The following is an 18,517-nucleotide window of genomic DNA, read 5'->3' as shown; positions in this document are numbered from 1 at the left end:
ATGTGTCGCGACTCACACCGATGAACAAGACTCTACTAGACGTGGCTTGTGAGACTTTGATCATAAAAACCATTTCCAAAATCTTATGCTCTCATACCATGTTTGTCACGACCCGGGAGCACCCCCAAGTTGTAACAAGGCGTACTCGACCCCGAAGGGGTCTTATACAAGCCACATAATCATTCATTGCATTCAATAATGATAATAGTGCAAAATGAAAACCTTACTTACATCCACACATTCAAACTTCATTAAAACAACTTTAAAAACACACAGCAGAAGTCTAAGTCTCACATGGCCATCTTAGACACAAAATATAAGTAGGGACACAACCCTTTACAATCGAAACAAAACTAAAAGTGTCTATTACATGATCAAAAGAACTTAAAAGTCTTATCCTCGAATCCATGAGGACATACCAGGTCTTGGAGGAAAGCAATCCAACACTTCAAACTAGCTAGGAGGGATCACTTGCCGGAACCTACACTTGTAGTAAAAACATGAAGCATATGGGTTAGAACACAAAATATACTAAGTATGATGACCATGCAAAACATGCTTTAAAAAGGAACATTTTGGCTAGAAACCATGCATTGTGCCACTTTTGAAGTATCATGAACAGTTGCATAGAAGACATACAAGACAAGCATAAACATCCAGTAAGTCATAATATCACCTTTAAACAATATCAACATGAAAAATTTTATCTTGGACCTTCACCACAAGAAACCCTTATGCTATACCTCGTGCAATGTATGGATGACGTCCCATACCACCATCCATACTAAGGCACCACATTTAGGTCACTTAAAGTAACTTATCATTCCTTTCTTTCACCTTTGCACAATATTCATACATAAGAGGTATATCATTAATTAAGAGATGACAAGGGAAAATAAATCATAATATAACCCAAGTATAGAATGCATCTTATATTAAGCATTTGAGATCCAACATTCTTCAATAACCTCATTTAGGGCACATTTATGTCACATACATTAGGATTTAGAGAAATTCACTATGACCCTCTCCAAGCCTACTCGTGAAATGTATAGGTAGCATCCCATACAACTACCTACACTTTGCAGAACCTATCAAGAAACCATAATGAAATCTCACATGATGGGAAGTAAGTGTTTAACCGACATAGACCATGAGAGCTTGTCATGGAATCTGGTGTCACAAGTCCCCACACCGTAAAGTGGTGGTCTACTTGCCTAAGGAAGACCGACAAATATAGCTTAATGGATCCACTAGCTACCTATGCGGGCACATAGTTTATGGGATAAGGTAGACGATCATTGAAACTCATGCCTAACTATTAGGGGAGTTTCCATCTAACCAAATTCACTCGATGCTTAGCCTACATTCCCATAGAATAGTTCGTTACCTTGACATTATCACATATGAGAGGTGCCATTGGCCTACCAACTCCAAATTACATTCATTAACACGTGAAAGGGTGCTTTAAGTCTACCGTTTCAAGGTTCATTTAGGAAAGCTCATTAACTCCTCTTGAAAGGGTCCCATGGGCCTACCGGTTCAAGTCTCATCATTAACCTTCATGGAAAGGTGCTATAGGCCTACCGATTCCAAGGTTCATTACTATCATTAATGGAAGGGTGCCTTTAGCCTACCGATTCCAAGGTTCATTACTATCATTAATGGAAGGGTGCCTTTAGCCTACCGATTCCAAGGTTCATTACTATCATTAATGGAAGGGTGCCTTTAACCAACCGATTCCAAGGTTCATTATAATCATGATTGGAAGGGTGCTACTAGCCTACCGATTCGAGGATTCAACAACCAACAATATAATAATTTAAACAAGAAAAAGGATGCACAAGCTCTACCAATTCGAGATATGCAATACATTGGAGAATCCTTCATATTCTATCATCAATATTCATGAGTGTCAAATTGAGAAAAAAACTTTCAATAATAACACATTTACGCTCATAACATGATCACATTAGCTCCATTGAATGTCCATTCATAGAATGTCATGTAACACTTAAATTTCTCATACTATGCCTTCAAGGCCATGGTCACAATGTACAAAATAAGTAAACACCTCCACCTTTCAAGTGGATCATCATCAAGAACAATTCTACTAATAATATGAGATTAAGTCAACTTACCATCCTCCAAAGCCATAATCACCATTACTCAATTCCCAACAACTCTATCACCACAAGGAGATTGACCCATAACTTTCCCATAAGACCACAATCCTCAATTAATCCATATACCAACAACTCATCATAAATAGGTATAGAAAACCATATAAATCAACAATACAATCCAATCTATAAACACCTCCACCTTTCAAGTGGATCAACATCAAGAACAATTCTACTAATAATATGAGATTAAGTCAACTTACTATCCTCCAAAGCCATAATAACCATTACTCAATTTCCAACAATTCTATCACCACCAGGTGATTCACCCATAACTTTCCCATAAGGCCACAATTCTCAATTCATCCATATACCAACAATTCATCATAAATAGATATAGAAAACCATATAAATCAACAATAAAATCCAATCTAAACACAATTTCATCAACATTAAATCATAGGCATTAAATCCACTTCATAAGCAAATTCTAGGCTTTTAATGAAACCATGGGTTCTTGAAGTAGTTTCATATAAAATCATCTTAAAATCATAAATCAAACATTAATTCATCAATCTAATGGCTTAGAAAACGTTTTGCATAAGAACCCATGCTTAGATTAGAATTTAAGATTTTGTTCTTTGAAACCCTTTTGATTGGACTCCTTGAAAGAAAGATTGATCAAGGATCAAGGGTCACCATACCTTTGTTAAGATTCCCCAAGAAAATTGATGAAGAAACCACCTTCAATCCAAGCCCTAGCTCCAAGTTCTTGACCTTCTTAAAATGGAGGATTGTAGAGAGAAATATTTGAGAGGAGGTGGGTTTTTTTTTTTTAATTCTAATTGGAGTGACTTAAAATGGAAGAATTTGGTCCAGAAGGGTTTTATAATTTCTAGGAAAGGCATATAATAAAAGGGGCTCAACTTAGGAAAGGAAATAAGGACCCACGTAAAAGTTTCCACTAAACCCGTCTATGCTCGCCCTTTTTTACAGTGCTTCACTATTTCGGGCATAACTTTTTACTCCGAGATCTGAAAAGGGCAAACTCGGTGGCGTTGGAAAGAGGACTCAGATACCTTTAATTGGATAGGTAATGGTCCACCTAATTCATTTTGAGCCAAAAGATATCATCATTTGAAGTTGACCCTAAAAGTCGTAACTTTAAAAATCTGCCCCTTGCCCGTCTGTTCCAGTGGGATTACTCAAAGGTTGGTCAACTGGGCAGTCCACTAGGCTAACTCGCTAGCCTAGGCCCTTGCTTTCACCCTAGGATGATACCTATCTCCATTTAAGTTCTAAAACAACATAAACATCAACCTAAGCTCCCACTAACCCAAACGTCAAGACTCAAGTTCATTCTATCATTTTCCGAGTCGTTACATTATCCCCCACTTGGGAACATTCGTCCTCGAATGACACTTTAAACACATTAAGGGAAAAACAACTTAAGACTAGCAGCCCAACAATCGTAACATGTCAACATAAATGCATAAACATAGGAGGAAACATCAACTCCACGTCAAGAGGCTCGAACAAACTTCAAAGCAATCAAGCAAGTGGGAACTACATCCACAAACTTATTGTGCATCAAAACTTCCCCTTTCTCATTTTTTTTTTCATTGGAGAAACTTCCTTCTCAAATCACATCATGCTCACTACAAAACATTAACCTCATTATGCAATTATTCTCAAAAGCAGAATTAGGCAAATTTTCACTAAAGCATATTTAGGCATGTTCAACATTTATCCTCATGAAGCATATAGACAACTCTACTAAATGCACATCAACATGAAGAACACATTTATGAAAACTCATTTTATCATTTAACAAGAATTCAAATAGAACATGCATAACATAAGGAGACCATGGAAACTCATTTTCACACAAGACTCCAAAACATAAAACAAGCTACTAGGAACTCTTGGTCTCAAGCTTGAGTAAGAATAGAAGGAACGAGATAATGATATCAACACTCTCAACCACCTTGCTATTCAACATACCATCCCCCACTTAGGAGAAAACCCAACTAAGGCAAACATGAAAAACAACAAAATAGAAACCTCATCAAGACATTCATGACCATAAGGAACTAAAACTTACCGGTGCCTTTATTCGGATTAGCTTCATTGTCCTTGCTAGCTTGGAGAGCATAGAAACGACCATAATTTGGAGGGATAGGAACCGTTCCATCTTTAGAAGCTTGATTGGCTTCCCTTCCTCTAGTCGTAAGAGTAGGACAATCTTTCACCTTGTGATCATTCTTCCCACAACCATAACACCCATTAGTACCGGCTAGGCACTTCCCATAGTGCCTCTTGCAAGTAGGTTTATAAAATTGAGATCCACCATTTTTTTCTTGGTTAACCTTAGGAGCACTTGAAGAGTCTTGGTCTTGAATCCTCTTCTTAAACCTAGGTTGACCATGCTTATCCGATCTACCCCTCTTCACACCCCTAATCATCCTCTTAAGTTTGGACTCCTCAATGGATTGAGCATACACTATGAGCCTAGAAATGTTCATGTCATTATGGAGCATTGCCGTATGGCCCTCTTCCTTGACTAGGTCGGATACACCGGTCACAAACCTGCTAATCTCATCCCTAGGGTTTGACAACAAAGATGGAACATACTTACACAATTGGGTAAACCTCAAGGAGTACTCTTGCACACTCACGTTACCTTGCCTAAGGTTGATAAACTCTTCAACCTTACACTCCCGCTTCTCACGAGGAAAATACCTACCAAGGAAAGCTTCCTTAAACTCCTCCCATTCTATAGGATCCGCTCCAACCGGCCTATTAGCCTTCCATTGATTAAAACAAATTTGGGCAACATCTTTCAATTGATAGGAGGCAAGCTCCGCCTTTTCTTTCGAAGTCACCCCCCTAGCACTCACTAGCTTATACACTTCATCCAAAAATTCTTGGGGATCCTCTCCCATATTAGAACCTAGAAACACCGGAGGATTCGTCCTCACAAAGGCTCTCAACTTAGAAGCCATAGTACCCTCATTAGCATTCACCCTAGGCCCCATATCTCTAGTCGTTTGAGCCGCCATGGCTCGGGCCAAGATTAATAAAGCCGACCTAATCTCTTCATTGGTCATATCCAGAACTCCTATCGGAACTTGGATGTCTTGAGGAACTTGGGGAGGAACTTCCTCATTCACATCCTCTTCTCCAACTCTCCTTGTGGGTCTCCCTCTTGTATTCATATCCTATAAACACAAGAGAAAGCTTAGGATAAGAACACTTATAGAACCACACTCTAAGGCACGACTTTAAAAATATGAAAGAAGTGTAACTTCTAATGTCCTATAGCCTCTCGCTCATAGATGTGTCGCGACTCATACCGATGAACAAGACTCTACTAGACGTGGCTTGTGAGACTTTGATCCTAAAAACCATTTCCAAAATCTTATGCTCTGATACTATATTTGTCACGACCCGGGAGCACCCCCAAGTCGTAACAAGGCGTACTCGACCTCGAAGGGGCTTATACAAGTCACATAGTCATTCATTGCATTCAACAATGATAATAGTGCAGAATGAAAAACTTATTTACATCCACACATTCAAACTTCATTAAAACAACTTTAAAAACACACAGCGGAAGTATAAGTCTCACATGGCCATCTTAGACACAAAACATAAGTAGGGACACAACCCTTTACAATCGAAACAAAACTAACAGTGTCTATTACATGAACAAAAGAACTTAAAAGTCTTATCCTCGAATCCATGAGGACATACCAAGTCTTGGAGGAAAGCAATCCAACACTTCAAACTAGCTAGGAGGGATCACTTGCCGGAACCTACACTTGTAGTAAAAACATGAATAATATGGGTTAGTACACAAAATGTACTAAGTATGATGACCATGCAAAACATGTTTTAAAAAGGGACATTTTGGCTAGAAACCATGCATTATGCCACTTTTGAAGTATCATGAACAGTTGCATAGAAAATATACAAGACAAGCATAAACATCAAGTAAGTCATAATATCACCTTTAAACAATATCAACATGACAACCTTTACCTTGGACCTTCACCTCCAGAAACCCTTATGCTATACCTCGTGCAACGTATGGATGGCGTCCCATACCACCATCCATACTAAGGCACCAAATTTAGGTCACTTAAAGTAACTTATCATTCCTTTCTTTCACCTTTGCATAATATTCATACATAAGAGGTATATCATTAATTAAGACATGACAAGGGAAATTAACTCATAATATAACCCAAGTATAGCATTCATCTCATATTAAGCATTTGGGAGCCAACATTCTTTAATAACCTCATTTAGGGCACATTTATGTCACATACATTAGGATTTAGAGAAACTCACTATGACCCTCTCCAAGCCTACTCGTGCAATGTATAGGTAGCATCCCATACTACTACCTACACTTTGTAGAGCCTATCAAGAAACCATAATGAAATCTCACATGATGGGAAGTAAGCGGTTAACCGACATAGACCATGAGAGCTTGCCATGGAATCCGGTGTGATAAGTCCCCACACCGTAAAGAGGTGGTCTACATGCCTAAGGAAGACCGGTATATATAGCTTAATGGATCCACTAGCTACCTATGCGGGCACATAGTTTATGGGATAAGGTAGACGATCATTGAAACTCATGCCTAATTATTGGGGGAGTTTCCATCTAACCAAATCCACTCGGTACTTAGCCTACATTCCCATAGAATAGTTCGTTACCTTGACATTATCACATATGAGAGGTGCTATTGGCCTACCAACTCCAAATTACGTTTATTAACACATGAAAGGGTGCTTTAAGCCTACCGTTTCAAGGTTCATTTAGGAAAGCTCATTAACTCCTCTTGAAAGGGTGTCATGGGCCTACCGGTTCAAGTCTCATCATTAACCTTCATGGAAAGGTGCTATAGGCCTACCGATTCCAAGGTTCATTACTATCATTAATGGAAGGGTGCCTTTAGCCTACCGATTCCAAGGTTCATTACTCTCATTAATGGAAGGGTGCCTTTAGCCTACCGATTCCAAGGTTCATTACTCTCATTAATGGAAGGGTGCCTTTAGCCTACCGATTCCAAGGTTCATTATAATCATGATTGGGAGGGTGCTACTAGCCTACCGATTCCAGGATTCAACAACCAATAATATAATTATTTAAACAAGAAAAGGATGCACAAGCTCTACCAATTCGAGATATGCAATACATTGGAGAATCCTTCATATTCTATTATCAACATTCATGAGTGTCAAATTAAGAAAAAGCCTTTCAATAATAACACATTTACGCTCATAACATGATCACATTAGCTCCATTGAATGTCCATTTATAAAATGTCATGTAACACTTAAATTTCTCATACTATGCCTTCAAGGCCATGGTCACAATGTACAAAATAAGTAAACACCTCCACCTTTCAAGTGGATCATCATCAAGAACAATTCTACTAATAATATGAGATTAAGTCAACTTACCATCCTCCAAAGCCATAATCACCATTACTCAATTCCCAACAACTCTATCACCACAAGGAGATTGACCCATAACTTTCCCATAAGACCACAATCCTCAATTCATCCATATACCAACAACTCATCATAAATAGGTATAGAAAACCATATAAATCAACAATACAATCCAATCTATAAACACCTCCACCTTTCAAGTGGATCAACATCAAGAACAATTCTACTAATAATATGAGATTAAGTCAACTTACTATCCTCCAAAGCCATAATCACCATTACTCAATTCCCAACAATTCTATCACCACAAGGTGATTCACCCAAAACTTTCCCATAAGGCCACAATCCTCAATTCATCCATATACCAACAATTCATCATAAATAGATATAGAAACCCATATAAATCAACAATACAATCCAATTTAAACACAATTTCATCAACATTAAATCATAGGCTAATACCCACTTCATAAGCAAATTCTAGGCTTTTAATGAAAACATGGGTTCTTGAAGAAGTTTCATATAAAATTATCTTAAAATCATAAATCAAACATTAATTCATCAATATAATGGCTTAGAAAACGTTTTGCCAATGAACCCATGCTTAGATTAGAATTTGAGATTTTGTTCTTTGAAACCCTTTTGATTGGACTCCGTGAAAGAAAGATTGATCAAGGATCAAGGGTCACCATACCTTTGTTAAGATTCCCCAAGAAAATTGATGAAGAAATCACCTTCAATCCAAGCCCTAGCTCCAAGTTCTTGACCTTCTTAAAATGGAGGATTGTAGAGAGAAATATTTGAGAGGTGGTGGGTTTTTTTTTTTAATTCTAATTGGAGCGACTTAAAATGGAAGAATTTGGTCTAGAAGGGTTTTATAATAGCTAGCAAAGGCATATAATAAAAGGGGCTCAACTTAGGAAAGGAAATAAAGACCCACTTAAAAGTTTCCACTAAACCCGTCTAAGCTCGCCCTTTTTGACAGTGCTTCACTATTTTGGGCATAAATTTTTACTCCGAGATCGGAAAAGGGCAAACTTGGTGGCGTTGGAAGGAGGACTCAGATACCTTTAATTGGATAGGTAATGGTCCACCTAATTCATTTTGAGCTAAAAGATATCATCATTTGAAGTTGACCCTAAAAGTCGTAACTTTAAAAATCTGCCCCTTGCCCGTCTGTTCCAGTGGGATTACTCAAAGGCTGGTCAACTGGGCAGTCCACTAGGCTAACTCCCTAGCCTAGGCCCTTGCTTGCACCCTAAGATGCTACCTAGCTCCATTTAAGTTCTAAAACAGCATAAACAACAACCTAAGCTCCCACTAACCCAATCGTCAAGACTCAAGTTCATTCTATCATTTTCCGAGTCGTTACAACTACCATACCTTGTTATTGATTCCCCATGAAAATCCTATGAAAACCTTGAAAATTTGACCTTGAGAACTTGAAGTCATCATGTCCAATGGAGGTTTCTTGAAAGAGATATTATGGAGGTAAGGGGTGGTTTTGATTTGGGGTTTTGAAATAAGGAAGTCTAAAAAATGTTTTAATACTTTAAAAACCTTTAAAATACATTAATAAACCAATTAAAACCGTCCCCTAACTAAAATAGACTTGAGGTGAATTTACCAATTCACCCCTACAATGGACAAACTCATTATAGCTTTTGCAGGTGCAAATGACGCCCTCACCTACAGATAGTAGGTTGGACTATGCCACCATCCGGCTAGTCCGTGGTTTGTGGCAGCAACTTGTCAGAGTGGCCCTTGACTTACGGACCAAGACCTACGGGGCGTCAATTGACCTACAGACCGTAGATGGCCTTCCATAGGTCTCACATTTTGACAGCTTTTTGCTTTAAGGGACAACCTTGGGGTTAGGCTTTAGGGTCCTCCTCAAGACCCCTAGGGTGGTCGTTGGGAAGTCATACCTTGACGTTTAACCCCTAAACCCCTTAACCATAGATCGGGAAAACATCAAACCTCACACCAAACTCAAAGACTCACTAGTTAGGCTCTAGTTTCGTCTATTTGTTTTACGAGTCGTTACATTATCCCCCACTTAGAAACATTCATCCTCGAATGATACTTAAAACACATTAAGGGGTTAAAGACTCAAGACTAGCAGTCCATCATGCGTGCAACATTATAAACCATGCACAAAACTAGGAGGAAACATCAACTCCACATCAAAGAGCTCAAAGAAAAACAAGCAAGTAGGGACTACATCAACCACCTCATTAAGCAACATAACTTCAACATTTCTCATTTCATTGGAGACATTACCTTCTCCAGCTCATATCATGCTCACAATAACATCATTAAATCAATTATGCAACTTTACTCAAAAGACCAATTAGGCATGTTCAACATTTAACCTCATGAAGCATATAAACAACTCATACTAAATGCATATCAACAAGAGGAACATAATTCATATAAACTCATTTTCTCATTTGAACATAAACTCAAATAGAACATGCATAACATAAGGAGACCATGGAAACTCATAAACACACATGACTCCAACATGAAACAAGCTACAAGGAACTCTTGTTCTCAAGCTTGAATAGGAATAGAAGGAAAGAGATAAGGGTATCAAAACTCTCAACAACCTTACTATTCAACATAATATCCCCCACTTAGGAGAAAACCCAACTAAGTCTAACATGAAAAACAACATAACAACATCAATACAACATTAATAACCATAAGGAACTATCACTTACCGTTTCCTTCATCCGGATTAGTTGCTTTGTCCTTGTTAGCTTCAAGCACATAGAAACGATTTCTCTTTAGAGCATTAGGATCCAAGCCATCAAGAGACGCTTGCTTATCTTCCTTCCCTTTTTTTGAGAGTGTTGGGCAATATCTTATCTTATGACCCGTCTTTCCACACCCAAAGCACCCATCCGTGCCAGCAAGACACCTACCCGAATGTTGCTTCCCACACTTGGCACATCTAGGCCTCTCAAAAGAAGAACCACTTCCATTTCCTCCTTGAGGTTTAGGGCTAGACACCATATCATTGTTCACCATTGAGGAATTTTGATTGTAGTACCTATTTTTGGACCTTGGTTGACTTTGCTAATCGGGCCTAAACCTCTTCAACTCCCCATCCTTCCTCTTAAGTTTGGAATCCTCAATAGATTAGGCATACACAACAAGTCTAGGGATATTTATGTTGTGATGAAGCATCGTTATACGACACTATTTCTTAACTAGGTCAGATACACCGGTCACAAACCTACTCATCTCATCTCTAGGGTTGGACACCAAAGATGGAGCATACTTAGACAATAAGTTAAACTTGAAGGAATACTCATCCACACGCATGCTACCTTTCCTAAGGTTTATAAACTCCTCAACATTAACCTCCCTCTTCTCACGGGGAAAGTACTTACTAAGGAAAGATTTCTTAAAATCCTCCCATTCTATAGGACCCATTTCTAAAGGCCTATTGTTTTTCCAGTGAGCGAACCATACTTGGGCAACATCTTTCAATTGGTAGGAGGTAAGCTCCGCTTTCTCCCTAGAAGTTACCCCATAGCATTAACTATCTTATACAATTCATCCAAGAATTCTTAGGGATCCTCTCCCACCCTAGAACCAACAAATATCAGAGGATGCATCTTCACAAAGTCTCTCAACCTTGAGGCCATGGTACTCTCATTAGAATTAACCCTAGGCCTCACATCCCGATTAACTTAAGCCATCATGGATTGGGCTAAGGTTAGAAAAGCCGACCTAATATCTTCATTGGTCAAGGGTGGAGCATCCACCGAAACTTCGTTGCATTGAGGAACTTGGCCACCTTGAGGACCTTGGGGAGGAACTCCCTCATTCACATTCTCCTCTTCCACTCTCCTTGTGGGCATCCTTCTTGTATTCATATCCTATAAACACAAGATAAAGATTAGGAAAATGAAACTTATATAACTACACTATAAGGCACGACTCAAGAATACGAAAGAAGTGAAACTTCCTAACGTCCTATAGCCTCTCGCTCATAGATGTGTTGCGACTTACACCGATGAACAAGACTCTACTAGATGTGTCTTATGAGACATCAATTCTAAGACCATTCCCACAACCTTGTGCTCTGATACCATGTTTGTCATGAGCCAAGTCTAGACCCTAGATGCGACACGGCGTACTCGACCCCAAAGGGGTCTTATACAAGCCTCATAGCATTCATAACATAAGATACTTAGATATAGTGCGGAATTAAAACTTTTATTCAAAAACCATACAATCTAAGACATTCTATTAAAAGCAAGCGGAAGTCTATTGTCTCATATGGCCATCTAAACAACATATTTTAAACAAAATAGGGTCACATCCCTTCACAATAAAAAAGACTAACATTGTCTATTACATGAAAAGAAATTAAACATTAGAGTTTTTGTCCTATAATCCATGAGGACATACCAAGTCTTGGAAGAATCTCAATCCAAGATTCAACTAGAGGTAAGCAAATTGAGTACCAATCCCTACACTTAATAAAGGTAAAGAAAATATGAGTTAGCACAATTAAGTACTAAGTATGATAGCCATGCAAAAACATGTTTAAAATAAACATTTTGTTTAAAAGTCATGTTATATGCCATTTTGATAAAACCTTCATGAACATAAGCACAAAAGGCATAATACAAGACATAATCAACATACAAGTCATTTAACCACATTAGAAACATAAGCATCCCATATTTACCATTCAACCTTTCCATTTAGAAGATCACCGAATGATTCTGCGATGAAGTGTTAGATCACCCAAAGTTACAAAACTTGAGGATGATGAAGGCCAAAGCAGAAAGGCGATGGAATTGACCAAATGGCGGCTCACCGAGCTAATCGGTGAGCCCGACCTACTGCACCAAATGGTCATTCGCAGTATATTTTTGGCGACTATAAATACATTTTTTAAACATTAAGTGTAGTATCAATCAAATCATATAACATCAGATTTGAAGAGATTATTATTTTTGAGTTCTAATTTTTGACATTAAATTCTGAGTATTGAGACTAGTTTTTCCTATGATTTGGAAAATTGAAGTTTTCACTTTTGAGGAATTGAAAGTCGGGTCTTTGAGATTTTTCAAGTTAGAGCATTTTAAGGACGAAATTAATCTTACCCAGTTAATCGAAACTCAATTTGGTAACAATTTTTATCTTTTTATGATGTCTAGCGAAAACTCCAATTCTTAGGGTGTGATTATGTGATTTTCGGCTAATTTAGTTTATGAGTGTTGCTAATATTTAGTTTAAATTATGTTAAGAAGTGAGTTTAATCAGTAATTATGGTTTAATTTAAGAATTGTAGTTGCAAATGTAGTTCTACCTTTGTGCTTGCTCGAGAGATAGGTTTTAAAACCAAGATTTTTGATTGATGGTCAGTGGTTTTTGGGTTGACATGGGTTCACCTCGAGAGAGTGAATCCTAAAATTAGTCGCACATATTCAGCTCGAGATAGTGAATTTACTAAGGTGTAGGATGGTCTTATTTTTTCTTTGTCTTGTTGATGTTCGAGAAAAATCAACTTGATTCGGGTTAAAATGTTCAAGAGAAAATTTATTTCCTCTATGGCTTAGCCTAGTCACTAATATACAGTTATATCCTAACAGTTGCAATTACCCATTTTTCTATATTAGCCTATAATCAAATCACATCCCAAGAACCCGTCTCATTAGTGTATTTGGTTTTGTTTGCTGTTGTTGTAGTTGATTATTTTAAACCAAAACCCCCCTGTTATTTGACATTTGTGACACCCTTTAATTTGAATTATGTGTTTATTCGATAAATTATATTCCTATGACTGATTTGATCATATTCCTACTTCCTAATTGATTCTCAAATACGAACCGCTCCCTATGGGATTCAACCCCAACTCATTTATTTGGGTTTTATACTGACTAGCGATCGTTGACAGTTAGAATTGAATGAAGTGTCCTTGAAGCGTTAATCAAAATGGCGCCGCTGCCGGGGAATGGTGTTGTTTGAGATTTTGTATTGTGAAGTTGAATTTTTTTCTTCTTAGTCATAGTTAAATAAACTTACTTCCAGTTTTGGTTCGTGTGTTGCTTATTGAACATAAGAGATGAGCACATCTTGTATCAACAGTGACCCGATGTACCACCTTCCGTTTAGATTGATAATTCTTAGGGATAATATCCTAACTTTCAAGAAATTGGAGGGTGAGACTATCCACGAGTTGTGCCCAAGATTTAAGGCACTATTGCAGCAGTGCCAAACTCATGAAATTCTAGATAAGATGCTACTAGAATGCTTCTACAGAGGTCTTGGTCCTGAACATAGAAGAGTGGCTAACCAACTATTTTCAAGTAGTCTAACACAACTACCATATGAAGCAGCAACCCAACTCCTTGATGGTATGATCAACACCAACAAGGAGATGGAAAAAGACCAACAATTGGCCAAAATGTTGAATCAGCTAGATTTCTTGGCCAAGAAAGTCATGGAATTGGAGGCAAAGTACAAAAAGAAAGATAGGCACATTCCCCCTCACAAGTGTAAAAATCCCAGGTAGTATGAGGGTGGGCAGATTGAGGAGATACTCTTACTCATTCATCACAAATTCGGAGAGCACGACAGAGTGTTGAAAGAGATAAGAGAAAAATCTCGATGCTGAACCAGATGACAACCTCTCATTCCATGTTCATTCAACTTCTAGACACCAAAATGCGTTAGGTGTTATCTTGTCTCTACCAAAGCAAAGAAAAGGGTTGTCTTGTGAAATTGAGGCAAACCCAAAGAGTGTAACCTACGTGGGGACTTGCGTCGTGCCATGACGTTAACTAAAGTGCTTCTTACCCAAGTTTTATCGCTTTCCTTTTCTTTCACAAATAATCGTGTGTTGATGTTGCAGGTTGAACTATGGAATGTGTGGAAAAGTACAGATTGGCGAGCCAAATGTTCAGTCAGCGACTCACTGAAGAGATCGGCAAACCAAATTTAGTCCACCATTTGGACCCCCACCTTATCTAAAGGTGCTATAAAACATGGCGAAGTAAGCGCCCAGTTGGCATGTCACCGAGTGTGTCGGTGAGTATAATTAATGTCGCCGAAAGGGCAAGAACTGGACGATTTTTAAAGGGTAAAGGCTTAAACTTTCAAACTCTTGCACATTCCCTCACTTTTTAACTTCCTAAAATCACACCCGCACTATATTTTCCCATATTTTTTCTTTATTAACGTTCATTATTCGTTGATTGTGTGTACGAAGTTGCATATCTTTGTCGCCTAGCTTTTCAAAGTTTATATTCGGAATTAAAGGTTGGTTTTCCAAACCCCAAACTGGTAATTAGCTATTTTTACTCATTTGCAATTGTTTTTAACTTAGTGATGGGTGTTGGGCCTCTCTGAATTTTAATTCTATGCTTGTATGTATTTTTCTATTTGAATATCAGGCCTAAATTGCCCGTATTGCTGATTTCCCAAATTTTGTTCCTTAAAATTGATCAAAATTGTTGGGTTGTGGTAATTTATTGTTGGGTCTAGTCGGGTGAAGTCTGCGTAACCTGCATTTGTACCAAATGACATACCTTGCCCAATGATGGAGCGGTTGACGTCATTCTTAAGGGCAAAAGTGATCAAATGGTAAAATTTGGCCAAACCGGGAAAAGTCTGAGTATCCTGTGGGCATGGGTAGTATGGGTATTTGTCTAATTATACTAATTTGTATTTTGACATTGTTTCCGGGGCTGTGGGGTTAAAATTTGGAAGTTGGGGTTGAAATTAGGCACGTTGGGTAGTATGGCGAGCTCGCCGAACCACTCGGCGGTTCGCCGAATCCCCCAAGATCGCCTTTAATTTCATGATAAAATAGATTTTGGGTTCTATAAATTTTGGCGCGAAGCTAAGTTTGCCAAGTGCACTCTGCGACTCGCTGAAAGTCTTTTTTGATTGCCCTTTCTGCGCTCCTAACCCTTAAAATACATTGTAACTTTTGGCGGGCTAGTCCTTGCTCGCCGAGTGTTGTTGGCGATTAGCTGAAAGGACCCTCCCATCTCTGACATGCCAATTTTTCCTATAATTTTGGAGCCAATCCTTTCGGTGAGCCCAATTTGGGTCGCCAAAGTGATTCAACGACTCTGTCCGCTATTGTTTTTTTGCAATTTTTCTGGAAATGAAGCTAACTCTTTGTGATGTTTTTGAAGATATGGCTAGAACTAACCTCAACATGCCACCCCATAAAAGAGAACGGGGCATAGTGATCAATAAAGGGAGCTAATCCTTCAAAAAAGGGAAGAACAGAGCTTCCAAAGGGAGGCAAGGGCAAGGGCAGGAATCCCATGACTGAGGTTCCAGAGCACAACTCCAGCAGTGAGGGAGAGTCCTTTGACTCCCAAGTAGCATTCTCTGAGCTGGATGATTATCCGCCACCGCAGTCTAGGCGAGCAGATATCCGTCCTAGGTCTCGCCCTGACTTTTCGAGAGTTCCAGCAGCCTCCTCTCCTACAACAGTTACAGTGCCAACTCCGGCACCTACGGTGTCCCCAGTGCCACCAACACATATTCCTCCTACACGACTCCTCAACAGGCTAAGAGCTGATGGGTTGAGGACCACTCTAGAAGAGAAGCGGCTATCCGTGGAGGGCTCAGTAGGTAGATACTCGAGAGTTAGGGACACACTCTAGTATCATCATTTCGAGTAGTTCACCAGGCCCCGAGGCCCCTATATTCCTATATGGGTCCGAGAGTTCTACTCAGCATATGGTGAGCTAGTTTCCAAAGGAAAGAAGAAGTTCAGTGACTTTAGACCAGTGAAGTTTGTCTTAGTTCAGGGGAAGGAAGTAGGTGCAGTAGTGACCATATTAATATTATATTCGACAAGGCTATGGGTTCTACACATGCATATGAGGATTTGCCTACCACTCAGTCCCCGGATGATTTAAAAGGCTGGCTTGCACCCTTGATTTTTGATACCACCTAGAGGTGGATCGATGCAACAGCTCCGATCGAGAAAAAAGATATGAATATTGTCGCTCGATACTAGTATAGGTTTATCAGTAACTCTATTATGCCCTCGAAAAATGAGTCCATCCTGAGTCACCCAAAGGCAGCCTTTCTTAGATCTATACTAGCCAGGAAGACGATCAACTGTAGATTGATTATTGAGCAGGAGATGGCCATGAGGGCCAAATTGCATTAACAATCCCTTCCCTTCCCGGTCTTGATTACTGAGTTGTGTCGGCATGCTAGATGTTCCTCATGAAGAGACAAGATATTTTGAGGTCACTCCTACATCCTCCACTAATATTCGATGTATAGATGTTGAGTACACTCGGGAGGAGGTAAATAAGAGGAGAGCAGTTCCAGTGGACACATCCCCAAAGATTGACATAGAGTTGATTCATGCAAAGACATATTTGCCTACTCAGGCCTCCAGGCTTACAAGTATACCTGCTCCCACTTCTGATACCATTTTTTGGGGGTGCAGAATTCATTTGTTTCTATATTAATTTTAGCAGAAGGTTTCAGTATAATATTCCTTGGCTAAGGGTTTTAATCTGGATTTTTTTTAAATATTATTTATGATATATTCTAGATATAACATATCTTGGGTTCTTTGGTACATATATAAATTATTTTCCATTAATTGTTCTAGTAGTTTTATATTTTCCATAGCTTCTATCCATTATTGTAAATATTAGTAGTTCATTTTAATCTAAATCTTCTATTTCTAAATCTTATATTTTGAGGTCTGAATATAGATCATGTAGTTCTATCTCTAACCATTATTGGTTTTGTATGTCTTCTGATTCATATATGATTCTTCTTAATTTAATTATCTTTATTCCTTTAAGTATATATAAGATTAGAGTTTCATAACTCATCCATATATGTAGTCAAGTTCTTTGTTAGGCAGGTTTTTGTTTTCAATTATTCATTCCTATCATATTCATAATTGATTAAGATTATAATAGATCATTATGAACTAGATTATCTGTTTATCATGTTCTCCTGTCACTACTAGCATCATACTTTAGCAGATACTTCCTTCTTATCAGCGCCTCAACTTTGTTTACTCCCCTATTGTGGCTTTCCTCGCCTTACTGGTTTCAACATTAGGATGGCATAGTATAGAAGTTTTCTCTCCATTTCCAGTGTGCTAATAAACTAGAACTTATGATTCAAATAATTCTAATAGATAATAACTAACATAAACTTATTCAATCATATATGATATTCAGGAATATATGAAATTAATTCTGTATATTTATTGAACAATATACCTTTGCCTCTTTCTGATCCATGATATCTGAAATATCTGATTGCATTTCAGATTGTTGGTCCATTATCTTTTAAGTATTACTATCTTAAGTATTTGAGAGTATTTTTACGAAATCTTGCTTCCTTTATTGATGGCTTGCCCTTATGTTACATATACATTCCTTTATATAGACAATTCTAATCTATACTATTCTTACAATAATTCACCTTTATAATGTGCCTACTGTACACTTTACGACTTTTTACACACTATTCTTAATAATGCATCTATAATTCGTCTACTGTACACTATTTGCTTTTGGCTTTGTCGGCCAAATATGTCTATCTTTGTCTTTGTCCTTTCTTATCTCTTCCTATATCTTAGTTTCGTTTCTATCTTCGTTTTCTTTGTCTTTTTATGTTCTTATCTCTTTATTATTCCAGTTGGACATATAGAATCACATTATCTTCTCCATTGCATTTTGAACATATGTGGTCGAGATATTTGTGTCCGATTAGCTTATAATATCTGGTTAATAGTTCTGACGAAATAAATCCTGCCTTTAATGCTCTTGTTGTAGGTCTTTCTTCTGGTTTTAATAATGATAAAATCCTTTTCTGGACTTCATCCATATCTCATTTCCTTAGCTCTCTTGAGTTGGCATAAATCATTAATTGATCTCTGAAATAGTAGCT

General features: G+C 38.2%; 1 protein-coding gene across 1 annotated transcript in view; it reads right to left on the bottom strand.

Annotated features, from left to right (window-relative positions):
* Window positions 1-338: 338 nt before the first annotated feature.
* The window catches only part of LOC125861711 (uncharacterized), a 67,147-nt gene continuing 48,968 nt past the window's right edge, over window positions 339-18,517 (bottom strand). Inside the window, exon 2 of the mRNA XM_049541569.1 lies at window positions 339-481. Coding sequence (XP_049397526.1) covers window positions 468-481 — 14 coding nt within the window. The 3' untranslated portion in view covers window positions 339-467. The remainder of the gene's footprint in view (window positions 482-18,517) is intronic.

The sequence above is a fragment of the Solanum stenotomum genome, chromosome 1 (assembly GCF_019186545.1).
Source record: "Solanum stenotomum isolate F172 chromosome 1, ASM1918654v1, whole genome shotgun sequence".
NCBI classification, from domain to species: domain Eukaryota; kingdom Viridiplantae; phylum Streptophyta; class Magnoliopsida; order Solanales; family Solanaceae; genus Solanum; species Solanum stenotomum.
The sequence above is the reverse complement of the archived record's forward strand: the minus strand, read 5'-3'. Positions and strand labels throughout refer to the sequence as shown.